This window comes from Coregonus lavaretus (genome assembly GCF_964263955.1).
Source record: "Coregonus lavaretus genome assembly, chromosome: 12".
In the NCBI taxonomy this organism is placed as follows: Eukaryota; Metazoa; Chordata; class Actinopteri; order Salmoniformes; family Salmonidae; genus Coregonus; species Coregonus lavaretus.
The window spans coordinates 1,977,968-1,994,243 of NC_139999.1; the positions used below are offsets into that span (position 1 = coordinate 1,977,968).

Below are 16,276 nucleotides of genomic sequence, written 5' to 3' on the forward strand. Positions count from 1 at the left end.
AATGATACAGCATCTATAGTAGATGATATAGCATCTATATTAGTAGTAAATGATACAGCATCTATAGTAAATGATACAGCATCTATAGTAAATGATACAGCATCTATAGTAAATGATACAGCATCTATAGTAAATGATATAGCATCTATAGTAAATGATACAGCATCTATAATAGATGATACAGCATCTATAGTAAATGATACAGCATCTATAGTAAATGATATAGCATCTATAGTAAATGATACAGCATCTATAGTAGATGACACAGCATCTATAGTAAATGATATAGCATCTATAGTAAATGATACAGCATCTATAGTAGATGATACAGCATCTATAGTAAATGATATAGCATATATATCAACATATACAGTGCATTCGGAAAGTATTCAGACCCCTTGACTTTTCCCACATTTTGTTACGTTACAGCCTTATTCTAAAATGAATTAAATAGTTTCCCCCCTCATCAAGCTACACACAATACCCCATAATGACAAAGCAAAAACAGGTTTGAACAAATTTTGGAAAATGTATATATAAAAAAAATGAAATATCACATTTACATAAGTATTCACGTTCAAGTCCGGGCTCTGGCTGGGCCACTCAAGGACATTCAGAGACTTGTCCCGAAGCCATTCCTGAGTTGTATTGGCTGTGTGCTTAGTGTCGTTGTCCTGTTGGAAGGTGAACCTTCGGCCCAGTCTGAGGTCCTAAGCACTCTGGAGCAGGTTTTCGTCAAGGATCTCTCTGTACTTTGCTCCGTTCATCTTTCCCTCGATCCTGACTAGTCTCCCAGACCCTGTCGCTGAAAAACATCCCCACAGCATGATGCTGCCACCACCATGCTTCACCGTAGGGATGGTGCCAGGTTTCCTCCAGACGTGACAGGATGCACCAGAGCTCAATTTCGAGTCTCATAGCAAAGGGTCTGAATACTTATGTAAGTAAGGTATTTCTGTTGTTTATTTTTTATAAATTTGCAAATATTTCTAAAAACCTGTTTTCACTTTGTCATTTTGGGGTATTGTGTGTAGATTGATGAGGGAAAAATAATTTAATAAATTTTAGAATAAGGCCGTAACATAATAACATTTGGAAAAAGGTAAGGGTTCTGAATACTTTCCGAATGAACTGTACAGTAGTACACGGTAGTACTCACGTACAGCATACATGTATATACTATAGTATTAGTACTCACGTACAGCATACATGTATATACTATAGTATTAGTACTCATATACAGCATACATGTATATACTATAGTATTAGTACTCACGTACAGCATACAGTGGGGAAAAAAGTATTTAGTCAGCCACCAATTGTGCAAGTTCTCCCACTTAAAAAGATGAGCGAGGCCTGTGATTTTCATCATAGGTACACGTCAACTATGACAGACAAATTGAGAATATTTTTTCCAGAAAATCACATTGTAGGATCTTTAAGGAATTTATTTGCAAATTATGGTGGAAAATAAGTATTTGGTCACCTACAAACAAGCAAGATTTCTGGCTCTCACAGACCTGTAACTTCTTCTTTAGGAGGCTCCTCTGTCCTCCACTCGTTACCTGTATTAATGGCACCTGTTTGAACTTGTTATCAGTATAAAAGACACCTGTCCACAACCTCAAACAGTCAAACTTCAAACTCCACTATGGCCAAGACCAAAGAGCTGTCAAAGGACACCAGAAACAAAATTGTAGACCTGCACCAGGCTGGGAAGACTGAATCTGCAATAGGTAAGCAGCTTGGTTTGAAGAAATCAACTGTGGGAGCAATTATTAGGAAATGGAAGACATACAAGACCACTGATAATCTCCCTCGATCTGGGGCTCCACGCAAGATCTCACCCCGTAGGGTCAAAATGATCACAAGAACAGTGAGCAAAAATCCCAGAACCACACGGGGGGACCTAGGGAATGACCTGCAGAGAGCTGGGACCAAAGTAACAAAGCCTACCATCAGTAACACACTACGCCGCCAGGGACTCAAACCCTGCAGTGCCAGACGTGTCCCCCTGCTTAAGCCAGTACATGTCCAGGCCCGTCTGAAGTTTGCTAGAGTGCATTTGGATGATCCAGAAGAGGATTGGGAGAATGTCATATGGTCAGATGAAACCAAAATATAACTTTTTGGTAAAAACTCAACTCGTCGTATTTGGAGGACAAAGAATGCTGATTTGCATCCAAAGAACACCATACATACCTACTGTGAAGCATGGGGGTGGAAACATCATGCTTTGGGGCTGTTTTTCTGCAAAGGGACCAGGACGGCTGATCCATGTAAAGGAAAGAATGAATGGGGCCATGTATCGTGAGATTTTGAGTGAAAACCTCCTTCCATCAGCAAGGGCATTGAAGATGAAACGTGGCTGGGTCTTTCAGCATGACAATGATCCCAAACACACCGCCCGGGCAACGAAGGAGTGGCTTCGTAAGAAGCATTTCAAGGTCCTGGAGTGGCCTAGCCAGTCTCCAGATCTCAACCCCATAGAAAATCTTTGGAGGGAGTTGAAAGTTCGTTTTGCCCAGTGACAGCCCCAAAACATCACTGCTCTAGAGGAGATCTGCATGGAGGAATGGGCCAAAATACCAGCAACAGTGTGTGAAAACCTTGTGAAGACTTACAGAAAACGTTTGACCAGTGTCATTGCCAACAACGGGTATATAACAAAGTATTGAAAAACTTTTGTTATTGACCAAATACTTATTTTCCACCATAATTTGCAAATAAATTCATAAAAAATCCTACAATGTGATTTTCTGGATTTTTTCCCTCATTTTGTCTGTCATAGTTGACGTGTACCTATGATGAAAATTACAGGCCTCTCTCATCTTTTTAAGTGGGAGAACTTGCACAATTGGTGGCTGACTAAATACTTTTTTCCCCACTGTACATGTATTTACTATAGTATTAGTACTCACGTACAGCATACATGTATATAGTATAGTATTAGTACTCACGTACAGCATACATGTATATACTATAGTATTAGTACTCACGTACAGCATATAATATAATAATAATAATAATATGCCATTTAGCAGACGCTTTTATCCAAAGCGACTTACAGTCGTGCGTGCATACATTTTTGTGTATGGGTGGTCCCGGGGATCGAACCCACTACCTTGGCGTTACAAGCGCCGTGCTCTACCAGCTGAGCTACAGAGTACCAGCATACATGTATATAGTATAGTATTTGTACTCACGTACAGCATATATGTATATAGTATAGTTTTAGTACTCACGTACAGCATACATGTATATAGTATAGTATTAGTACTCACATACAGCATACATATATATATACTATAGTATTAGTACTCACGTACAGCATACATGTATATAGTATAGTATTAGTACTCACGTACAGCATACATGTATATAGTATAGTATTAGTACTCACGTACAGCATACATGTATATAGTATAGTATTAGTACTCACGTGGTACAGCATATATATCAGCCTGCCGTCTCTGAACTTGTCCACAGCATCGTTGGTCGGGACGAACACAGTGAGAGGACCAGGACCTCTCAGAGGCAGAGTAGTCCCACAGTTCTGACAGAGAAAAAGGAGTAAGACAGACGTACAGACAGACAGACGTACAGACAGGCGGACAGACAGACAGGGGGACAGACAGGCGTACAGACAGACAGGGGGACAGACAGGCGTACAGACAGACAGGGGGACAGACAGGTGGACAGACAGACAGGGGGACAGACAGGCGTACAGACAGACAGGGGGACAGACAGGCGGACAGACAGACAGGGGGACAGACAGGCGGACAGACAGGCGGACAGACAGACAGGGGGATAGACAGGCGGACAGACAGACAGGGGGATAGACAGACAGGCGGACAGACAGGCGGACAGACAGGCGGACAGACAGACAGGGGGACAGACAGGCGTACAGACAGACAGGGGGACAGACAGGCGTACAGACAGACAGGGGGACAGACAGGTGGACAGACAGACAGGGGGACAGACAGGCGGACAGACAGGCGGACAGACAGACAGGGGGATAGACAGGCGGACAGACAGGCGGACAGACAGACAGGGGGATAGACAGACAGGCGGACAGACAGACAGACAGGCGGACAGACAGACAGGGGGATAGACAGACAGGCGGACAGACAGACAGACAGGCGGACAGGCGGACAGACAGGCGGACAGACAGACAGGGGGACAGACAGACAGGCGGACAGACAGACAGACAGACGTACAGACAAACGGACAGGCGGACAGACAGACAGGGGGACAGACAGACGTACAGACAGGCGGACAGACAGACAGACAGACGTACAGACAGGCGGACAGAGACAGACAGACAGACAGACAGACAGACAGACAGAGAGACAGACGGACAGACAGGCGGACAGGCGGACAGACAGGCGGACAGGCGGACAGACAGGCGGACAGACAGACAGGGGGACAGACAGACAGGCGGACAGACAGACAGAGAGACAGACAGACGTACAGACAGGCGGACAGACAGGCGGACATACAGACAGGAAATGTGTCTTGGATATTCGATGATCAAGTCATGCATTATCATTAGTGCTCTCTACAAGGTTAAAATCTGTGGTTCTGCCCCTGAGCAAGGCAGTTAACCCACTGTTCCCCGGGCGCCGAAGACGTGGATGGCGATTAAGGCAGCCCCTCGTACCTCTCTGATTCAGAGGGGTGGGGTTAAATGCGGAAGACACATTACAGTTTAATGCGTTCAGTTGTACAACTGACTAGGTATCCCCCTTCCCCTTTCTCTGTAACCTAGCAGCAGAATGCTTTAAGAAGCGTTATGCCAGAATGGTCCAATAAGAAGGAATCAGAAGGAACACTACCAGGGCCTGTATTCATAGTAGGAGTACTGTTCTAGGATCAGTTTAGCTTTTTAGATCATAACTAATAATATTACATGGACATGGAGGGACCCGATCCCAGATCAGCACTCCTCCTACTCTGAGAGTCTTTGTGAGTATGAACCCTGAAACAAAACATCTAGTGAAACACCATTAGAGGCCACTCACGTCCACCAGCGACAGGAAGCGGTTGTATTTCCCATCCCTGGTGAGGATCTCCCCGATGGTCTTATCAGCAAACTTCAAGTGAGAGAATGATTAGTCAGTATCATCGAAAGAGTTCGATAAGAGGGAACATCCTTGTATCGTTGCCATAATGGCTCCTGTGACAGAATAGGCAGCGCCTCTGAGGGCTATCTCCATTTTAAAGTAGTTCATTTCTTCTTCTACTACTTCTGTGAGTTTATTGACAGTCTAAACAAACTGAGAGGTTGCATACTGCCCCCTGGAGGGTGTTGTCTGAACAGGTATAAACCCAAGGTTGGTGATTTACTGCCCCCTGGAGGGTGTTGTCTGAACAGGTATAAACCCAAGGTTGGTGATTTACTGCCCCCTGGAGGGTGTTGTCTGAACAGGTATAAACCCAAGGTTGGTGATTTACTGCCCCCTGGAGGGTGTTGTCTGAACTGGTATAAAGCCAAGGTTGGTGATATACTGCCCCCTGGAGGGTGTTGTCTGAACAGGTATAAACCCAAGGTTGGTGATTTACTGCCCCCTGGAGGGTGTTGTCTGAACTGGTATAAAGACAAGGTTGGTGATTTACTGCCCCCTGGAGGGTGTTGTCTGAACAGGTATAAAGCCAAGGTTGGTGATTTACTGCCCCCTGGAGGGTGTTGTCTGAACAGGTATAAAGCCAAGGTTGGTGATTTACTGCCCCCTGGAGGGTGTTGTCTGAACAGGTATAAAGCCAAGGTTGGTGATTTACTGCCACCTGCAGTTATGGAATGTTTTGTCATGAGCATAATGCATTGACTGATCCCTCCTGATGACCTTGATATAATTATGTGATCCTTCCTTAACCCATAGGAAGTCCCAGCCAGTTGACTACTTCAAAATGGTGATTGCACCGTTTTGTGAAAAGTGAGCCCTCTATGCAACTCTATGGTATCATCCAATCACAAGTGGTAGCAATAGTATAATGTTAAGGTCGTTTCTTCATCCTGGTCCTTTGGGTCCCAAAGGGGTGCACATTTTAGTTTTTGCCCCACAGCACTACACAGCTGATTACACTAATAAAAGCCTTAATGATGAGTTTATTATTTAAATCAGGTGTTTAGTGCTGTGGGCAAAAACTAAAATGTGCCCCCCAGGACCAGGATTTAAAAACACTGTGTGAAGGAAAACCAGCAGTACTGCGGACCTCTGGGCTTTTCTATTCATTATAATTCTATGGTAACACCTGCTCATCCTTTGGGCTGTCAGAGAGGATGTTCCTGGGAATGATTGGCTGGTCGATGATATGGATAACTCCATTGGCTGCTGGGATGTCCTGCTGGATGACTGAGTAGAGAGTCTCAGGAGACTTCATCAATATGAATTGCTGTCAAACACAAAACACATTTGGGGTTGGACCACCACATGTAAACTGCGTTCCAAATGGCACCATATTCCCTATATACTAGTTCACTACTTTTGACTAGAGCTCTGGTCAAAAGTAGTGCACTATATAGGGAATGGGGTGCCATTCTCTGGTCTAACGTAGTGCACTATATAGGGAATAGGGTGCCATTCTCTGGTCTAAAGTAGTGCACTATATAGGGAATAGGGTGCCATTCTCTGGTCTAAAGTAGTGCACTATATAGGGAATAGGGTGCCATTCTCTGGTCTAAAGTAGTGCACTATATAGGGAATAGGGTGCCATTCTCTGGTCTAAAGTAGTGCACTATATAGGGAATAGGGTGCCATTCTCTGGTCTAAAGTAGTGCACTATATAGGGAATAGGGTGCCATTCTCTGGTCTAAAGTAGTGCACTACATAGGGAATAGGGTGCCATTCTCTGGTCTAAAGTAGTGCACTATATAGGGAATAGGGTGCCATTCTCTGGTCTAAAGTAGTGCACTACATAGGGAATAGGGTGCCATTCTCTGGTCTAAAGTAGTGCACTATATAGGGAATAGGGTGCCATTCTCTGGTCTAAAGTAGTGCACTATATAGGGAATAGGGTGCCATTCTCTGGTCTAAAGTAGTGCACTATATAGGGAATGGGGTGCCATTCTCTGGTCTAAAGTAGTGCACTACATAGGGAATAGGGTGCCATTCTCTGGTCTAAAGAAGTGCACTATATAGGGAATAGGGTGCCATTCTCTGGTCTAAAGTAGTGCACTATATAGGGAATAGGGTGCCATTCTCTGGTCTAAAGTAGTGCACTATATAGGGAATAGGGTGCCATTCTCTGGTCTAAAGTAGTGCACTATATAGGGAATAGGGTGCCATTCTCTGGTCTAAAGTAGTGCACTATATAGGGAATAGGGTGCCATTCTCTGGTCTAAAGTAGTGCACTATATAGGGAATAGGGTGCCATTCTCTGGTCTAAAGTAGTGCACTACATAGGGAATAGGGTGCCATTCTCTGGTCTAAAGTAGTGCACTATATAGGGAATAGGGTGCCATTCTCTGGTCTAAAGTAGTGCACTATATAGGGAATAGGGTGCCATTCTCTGGTCTAAAGTAGTGCACTATATAGGGAATAGGGTGCCATTCTCTGGTCTAAAGTAGTGCACTATATAGGGAATAGGGTGCCATTCTCTGGTCTAAAGTAGTGCACTATATAGGGAATAGGGTGCCATTCTCTGGTCTAAAGTAGTGCACTATATAGGGAATAGGGTGCCATTCTCTGGTCTAAAATAGTGCACTATATAGGGAATAGCGTGCCATTCTCTGGTCTAAAGTAGTGCACTATATAGGGAATAGGGTGCCATTCTCTGGTCTAAAGTAGTGCACTATATAGGGAATAGGGTGCCATTCTCTGGTCTAAAGTAGTGCAATACATAGGGAATAGGGTGCCATTCTCTGGTCTAAAGTAGTGCACTATATAGGGAATAGGGTGCCATTCTCTGGTCTAAAGTAGTGCACTATATAGGGAATAGGGTGCCATTCTCTGGTCTAAAGTAGTGCACTATATAGGGAATAGGGTGCCATTCTCTGGTCTAAAGTAGTGCACTATATAGGGAATAGGGTGCCATTCTCTGGTCTAAAGTAGTGCACTATATAGGGAATAGGGTGCCATTCTCTGGTCTAAAGTAGTGCACTATATAGGGAATAGGGTGCCATTCTCTGGTCTAAAATAGTGCACTATATAGGGAATAGCGTGCCATTCTCTGGTCTAAAGTAGTGCACTATATAGGGAATAGGGTGCCATTCTCTGGTCTAAAGTAGTGCACTATATAGGGAATAGGGTGCCATTCTCTGGTCTAAAGTAGTGCACTATATAGGGAATAGGGTGCCATTCTCTGGTCTAAAGTAGTGCACTATATAGGGAATAGGGGGCCATTCTCTGGTCTAAAGTAGTGCACTATATAGGGAATAGGGTGCCATTCTCTGGTCTAACGTAATGCACTATATAGGGAATAGGGTGTCATTCTCTGGTCTAAAGTAGTGCACTATATAGGGAATAGGGGGCCATTTGAGACGCAACCGTAAAGAATGAGGACATTTTTCAGAGCATACACAAGATAACTTAGGGTTGCAAAATTCCTGTAACGTCCAAGGTTTTTCCAGAAACCCCGGTTGGAGGATTCTCGGATTTCCTGCTTATTCCCTTTCTGATGGAACATTCCAACTGGGAAAACCTATGCATCATTTTTCAACCTTATCCAAAGCATTCAATATTCAGTTTAATATCTGAAGAGAAATAATTCAAAGAGATTTAGTTTATCCTGTAGATGAAAGATTATTGAAAGATATGATTTGAACCAAGATATGAAAGGTATGATTTGCCTAGACACACAGATGAATGAGAATATAATATTTCCTTCACCTTATTGGGCTTGAACCTGAGTTGTAGTCCACTTGCAGTATAGACGTCGGTTCCATCCAGGCTTTTATACAGGTACTGGCCCCTCACCAGGTAACGTTGACACACAGACTCGTCTGAAACACCCTGAGGGGGTTGGACAACAGGACAGGAGTCGGTAACCTGGGCTGCATCTCTAATGGTCCCCTAGTACTAAGGTTGCAACATTCCGATAACTTTCCCCAAAATTCCCTGGTTTTCCCAAAATCCTGGTTGGAGGATTGACGGATTTTCCTGGGTATTCTCTTATACATCCAGAAATCTTGCAACCAGGATTTCTGGAAAGCCGTTGAATTTTTGGCAAAGTTACCAGAATTATGCAACCCTACCCAGTACACATGTAATTTTCGCTAACAATTTAGCAGAAGAGAGCGTAAGCTTGGGATGCAACTCTGGTCCCCGATCAGATCTGAAAGTGGTCCTCTGTAGCTCAATTGGTAGAGCATGGCTCTTGTAACGCCAGGGTAGTGGGTTCGATCCCCGCGACCACCCATATGTAAAAATGTATGCAAGCGTGACTGTAAGTCGCTTTGGATAAAAGCGTCTGCTAAATGGCATATTAAAGTGCTTTAGCTGACTGGTTGCCATGACGTAGACTAAAGCAGTGATGCTGTTGTAACTCTGAACCAGCTCATTGACCTATTAAAGGGCTTGATGATCAGGTGATCAGGTGTGCTAGCTCTGGAATAGTTAAATACATGGAACGGCTGTGGGTCCCGAGGAGAGGTTTGACTAAAGCACAGACAGATCTGGGATCAGTTAGTATGATTGGCAACTCCTGGGTTAGGTTATAAGGGTTAGGTTGTTAGGGTTAGGGTTGTTACGGTAACTTACTGCTAGAGGCACTTTGAGTAGAGGGATGAAAGCGGTGAAAGGTCCCCGTTGGCTCATGGTCAGCATACAGCCTCTCACTGAATATAAAGAAAACAGACATTAGTAACCTGCCCTTTTAACAACAACAACAACAACACACACAGGGAGGTTGGGTACCAAATAGCATGATGGCTCCAGAGAGCTTCCCCTTGTGGGTCCCCTCCCTGTCCAACTCCACTAGCCGCTCTATCAGGTTGCCATAACAACGGTAGCCATCGCCGATCTGTTGGGCGTCACACAGGCACCTGACCGAGGAGAGAGAGAGATAGAGAGCATTCAATTCAGAGTTAAAATATTGGGGGGGGGGGGGTCCAGTCCTCCTCCTGGAGAGCTGCTGGGTGTGCAGGGTTTTGCTCCAGACCTACTCTAACACACCTTGTTCTACTAATCAGCTAATCATCAGATCCTTGATTAGTTGAATCAGGTGTGTTAGAGCAGGGCTGGCGCAAAACCCTGCAGACCTAGCAGCCCTCCAGGAGGTCTAGTTTAAAATTCCAGTAACATTCCCCAGATTCCCCCTGTTTTCCAGAAACCCTGGTTGGAGGATTCCCAGATTTCCTTCTTATTCCCTTTCTGATTCCAGGATTTTGGGGAAAGTTACCAGAATTCATCTTGTGAGGACAGTGACCATGTTTCTAGGTATTTTTCTAGGGTTCCTAGCCACTGTGCTTCTACATCTGCATTGCATGCTGTTTGGGGTTTTAGACTGGGTTTCTGTATGGCACTATGTGACAACTGCTGATGTAAAAAAAGGGCTTTATAAAATAAATGTGATTGATTGGTTGATTGATTGATTAGCTGGTTGATTGATTGGTTGACCCACCTGGGGTATCCGTCCAGGCCGGTCTCACAGCGGGCGGTGGGGTGGCAGGTGGTGTCATTACACACAGTCTTCAGGCTACAGCCGGAGGAGGGGGTAGAGCCCTCCCAACCATGCATACACTCACATCTAGACTGGAAGACCAGATACAGACAGAGTTACACTGGAGTTACACCTAACCATCCCCCTCAACCATACACACAGAGTTACACCTAACCATCCCCCTCAACCATACACACAGAGTTACACCTAACCATCCCCCTCAACCATACACACAGAGTTACACCTAACCATCCCCCTCGACCATACACACAGAGTTACACCTAACCATCCCCCTCGACCATACACACAGAGTTACACCTAACCATCCCCCTCGACCATACACACAGAGTTACACCTAACCATCCCCCTCAACCATACACACAGAGTTACACCTAACCATCCCCCTCAACCATAAACACAGAGTTACACCTAACCATCCCCCTCAACCATACACACAGAGAAACACCTAACCATCTCCCTCGACCATACACACAGAGTTACACCTAACCATCCCCCTCGACCATACACACAGAGTTACACCTAACCATCCCCCTCAACCATACACACAGAGTTACACCTAACCATCCCCCTCAACCATAAACACAGAGTTACACCTAACCATCCCCCTCAACCATACACACAGAGAAACACCTAACCATCTCCCTCAACCATACACACAGAGTTACACCTAACCATCTCCCTCAATCATACACACAGAGTTACACTGGAGATACACCTAACCATCCCCCTCAACCATACACACAGAGTTACACCTAACCATCCCCCTCAACCATACACACAGAGTTACACCTAACCATCCCCCTCAACCATACACACAGAGTTACACCTAACCATCCCCCTCGACCATACATTTACATTTTAGTCATTTAGCAGACGCTCTTATCCAGAGCGACTTACAGTTAGTGAATACATATTTTTTTATACTGGCCCCCCGTGGGAATTGAACCCACAACCCTGGCGTTGCAAACGCCATGCTCTATCAACTGAGCTACATCCCTGCCGGCCATTCCCTCCCCTACCCTGGACGACGCTGGGCCAATTGTGCGCCGCCCATGAGTCTCCCGGTCGCGGCCGGCTGCGACAGAGCCTGGATTCGAACCAGGATCTCTAGTGGCACAGTTAGCACTGCGATGCAGTGCCTTAGACCACTGCGCCACAACCATACACACAGTTACACCTAACCATCCCCCTCAACCATACACACAGAGTTACACCTAACCATCCCCCTCGACCATACACACAGAGTTACACCTAACCATCCCCCTCAACCATACACACAGAGTTACACCTAACCATCCCCCTCAACCATACACACAGAGTTACACCTAACCATCCCCCTCAACCATACACACAGAGTTACACCTAACCATCCCCCTCGACCATACACACAGAGTTACACTGGAGTTACACCTAACCATCCCCCTCAACCATACACACAGAGTTACACCTAACCATCCCCCTCGACCATACACACAGAGTTACACCTAACCATCCCCCTCAACCATACACACAGTTACACCTAACCATCCCCCTCGACCATACACACAGAGTTACACCTAACCATCCCCCTCAACCATACACACAGAGTTACACCTAACCATCCCCCTCGACCATACACACAGAGTTACACCTAACCATCCCCCTCAACCATACACACAGAGTTACACCTAACCATCCCCCTCAACCATACACACAGAGTTACACCTAACCATCCCCCTCAACCATACACACAGAGTTACACTGGTTGTTAATGTTAAAGGCCCAGTGCAGTCTAAAACGTGACTTTCCTGTGTATCATATATCCAGTATCTCACAAAAGTGAGTACACCCCTCACATTTTTGTAAATATTTGAGTATATCTTTTCATGTGACAACACTGAAGAAATGACACTTTGCTACATTGTAGAGTAGTGAGTGTACAGCTTGTATAACAGTGTACATTTGCTGTCCCCTCAAAATAACTCAACACACAGCCATTAATGTCTAAACCGCTTGCAACAAAAGTGAGTACACCCCTAAGTGAAAATGTCCAAATTGGGCCCAATTAGCCATTTTCCCTCCCCGGTGTGACTCGTTAGTGTTACAAGGTCTCAGGTGTGAACGGGGAGCAGGTGTGTTAAATTTGGTGTCATCGCTCTCACACTCCCTCATACTGGTCACGCACCTCATGGCAAAGAACTCTCTGAGGATCTGAAAAAAAAAGAATTGTTGCTCTACATAAAGATGGCCTGGGCTATAAGAAGTTTGCCAAGACCCTGAAACTGAGCTGCAGCACGGTGGCCAAGACCATACAGCGGTTTAACAGGACAGGTTCCACTCAGAACAGGCCTCGCCATGGTCGACCAAAGAAGTTGAGTGCACGTGCTCAGCGTCATATCCAGAGGTTGTCTTTGGGAAATAGACGTATGAGTGCTGCCAGCATTGCTGCAGCGGTTGAAGGGGTCGGGGGTCAGCCTGTCAGTGCTCAGACCATACACTGCACCAAATTGGTCTGCATGGCTGTCGTCCCAGAAGGAAGCCTCTTCTAAAGATGATGCACAAGAAAGCCCGCAAACAGTTTGCTGAAGACAAGCAGACTAAGGACATGGATTACTGGAACCATGTCCTGTGGTCTGATGAGACCAAGATAAACTTATTTGGTTCAGATGGTGTCAAGCGTGTGTGGCGGCAACCAGGTGAGGAGTACAAAGACAAGTGTGTCTTGCCTACAGTCAAGCATGGTGGTGGGAGTGTCATAGTCTGGGGCTGCATGAGTGCTGCCGGCACTGGGGAGCTACAGTTCATTGAGGGAACCATTAATGCAACATGTACTGTGACATACTGAAGCAGAGCATGATCCCCTCCCTTCGGAGACTGGGCCGCAGGGCACTATTCCAACATGATAACGACCCCAAACACACCTCCAAGACGACCACTGCCTTGCTAAAGAAGCTGAGGGTAAAGGTGATGGACTGGCCAAGCATGTCTCCAGACCTAAACCCTATTGAGCATCTGTGGGGCATCCTCAAACGGAAGGTGGAGGAGTGCAAGGTCTCTAACATCCACCAGCTCCGTGATGTCATCATGGAGGAGTGGAAGAGGACTCCAGTGGCAACCTGTGAAGCTCTGGTGAACTCCATGCCCAAGAGGGTTAAGGCAGTGCTGGAAAATGATGGTGGCCACACAAAATATTGACACTTTGGGCCCAATTTGGACATTTTCACTTAGGGGTGTACTCACTTTTGTTGCCAGCGGTTTATATATTAATGGCTGTGTGTTGAGTTATTTTGAGGGGACAGCAAATGTACACTGTTATACAAGCTGTACACTCACTACTTTACATTGTAGCAAAGTGTCATTTCTTCAGTGTTGTCACATGAAAAGATATACTCAAATATTTACAAAAATGTGAGGGGTGTACTCACTTTTGTGAGATACTGTATTTCCACGCTATGAGGTTGGAATAATACTGTGAAATTGTGAAAATTACAGTATAAAGCCCTTTTAGTGTCAGAGCTGATTGAAAAGACGGCCTGAAACCTCTCTGCCAATAACAGCTAGTTTTCCATTAACAGACCAACCCTGCTGGTATAGACACAGACTAACCCTGCTGGTATAGACACAGACTCACCCTGCTGGTATAGACACAGACTACCCCTGCTGGTATAGACACAGACTAACCCTGCTGGTATAGACACAGACTAACCCTGCTGGTATAGACACAGACTCACCCTGCTGGTATAGACACAGACTAACCCTGCTGGTATAGACACAGACTAACCCTGCTGGTATAGACACAGACTAACCCTGCTGGTATAGACACAGACTAACCCTGCTGGTATAGACACAGACTAACCCTGCTGGTAGAGACACAGACTAACCCTGCTGGTATAGACACAGACTAACCCTGCTGGTATAGACACAGACTCACCCTGCTGGTATAGACACAGACTAACCCTGCTGGTATAGACACAGACTAACCCTGCTGGTATAGACACAGACTAACCCTGCTGGTATAGACACAGACTCACCCTGCTGGTATAGACACAGACTCACCCTGCTGGTATAGACACAGACTCACCCTGCTGGTATAGACACAGACTCACCCTGCTGGTATAGACACAGACTCACCCTGCTGGTATAGACACAGACCAACCCTGCTGGTATAGACACAGACTAACCCTGCTGGTAGAGACACAGACTAACCCTGCTGGTATAGACACAGACTCACCCTGCTGGTATAGACACAGACTAACCCTGCTGGTATAGACACAGACTAACCCTGCTGGTATAGACACAGACCAACCCTGCTGGTATAGACACAGACTAACCCTGTTGGTATAGACACAGACCAACCCTGCTGGTAGAGACACAGACCAACCCTGCTGGTATAGACACAGACCAACCCTGCTGGTATAGACACAGACCAACCCTGCTGGTAGAGACACAGACTAACCCTGCTGGTATAGAGACAGACGAACCCTGCTGGTATAGACACAGACTAACCCTGCTGGTAGAGACACAGACTAACCCTGCTGGTATAGACACAGACTCACCCTGCTGGTATAGACACAGACTAACCCTGCTGGTATAGACACAGACTAACCCTGCTGGTATAGACACAGACTAACCCTGCTGGTATAGACACAGACTAACCCTGCTGGTAGAGACACAGACTCACCCTGCTGGTATAGACACAGACTAACCCTGCTGGTATAGACACAGACCAACCCTGCTGGTAGAGACACAGACTCACCCTGCTGGTATAGACACAGACTAACCCTGCTGGTATAGACACAGACCAACCCTGCTGGTAGAGACACAGACTCACCCTGCTGGTAGAGACACAGACTCACCCTGCTGGTAGAGACACAGACTCACCCTGCTGGTAGAGACACAGACTAACCCTGCTGGTATAGACACAGACTCACCCTGCTGGTATAGACACAGACTAACCTGCTGGTATAGACACAGACTAACCCTGCTGGTATAGACACAGACTAACCCTGCTGGTATAGACATAGACTAACCCTGCTGGTATAGACACAGACTAACCCTGCTGGTATAGACACAGACTCACCCTGCTGGTAGAGACACAGACTAACCCTGCTGGTAGAGACACAGACTAACCCTGCTGGTAGAGACACAGACTAACCCTGCTGGTATAGACACAGACTAACCCTGCTGGTAGAGACACAGACTCACCCTGCTGGTAGAGACACAGACTAACCCTGCTGGTATAGACACAGACTAACCCTGCTGGTATAGACACAGACTCACCCTGCTGGTATAGACACAGACTAACCTGCTGGTATAGACACAGACTCACCCTGCTGGTATAGACACAGACTAACCCTGCTGGTATAGACACAGACTCACCCTGCTGGTATAGACACAGACTAACCCTGCTGGTATAGACACAGACTAACCCTGCTGGTATAGACACAGACTAACCCTGCTGGTATAGACACAGACTCACCCTGCTGGTATAGACACAGACTCACCCTGCTGGTATAGACACAGACTCACCCTGCTGGTATAGACACAGACTCACCCTGCTGGTATAGACACAGACTCAACCCTGCTGGTATAGACACAGACCAACCCTGCTGGTATAGACACAGACTAACCCTGCTGGTAGAGACACAGACTAACCCTGCTGGTATAGACACAG

General features: G+C 46.0%; 1 protein-coding gene across 1 annotated transcript in view; it reads right to left on the reverse strand.

Moving 5' to 3' along the window:
• The window catches only part of stab1 (stabilin 1), a 169,129-nt gene that overhangs the window by 127,455 nt on the left and 25,398 nt on the right, over positions 1 to 16,276 (reverse strand). The window contains exons 8-14 of the mRNA XM_084172495.1: positions 10,564 to 10,694; positions 9,858 to 9,985; positions 9,702 to 9,778; positions 8,832 to 8,954; positions 6,256 to 6,396; positions 5,025 to 5,096; positions 3,443 to 3,556 (exon numbers count right to left, since the gene is read on the reverse strand). Of these exons, the coding sequence (XP_084028621.1) occupies positions 3,443 to 3,556; positions 5,025 to 5,096; positions 6,256 to 6,396; positions 8,832 to 8,954; positions 9,702 to 9,778; positions 9,858 to 9,985; positions 10,564 to 10,694 (786 nt within the window). The remainder of the gene's footprint in view (positions 1 to 3,442; positions 3,557 to 5,024; positions 5,097 to 6,255; positions 6,397 to 8,831; positions 8,955 to 9,701; positions 9,779 to 9,857; positions 9,986 to 10,563; positions 10,695 to 16,276) is intronic.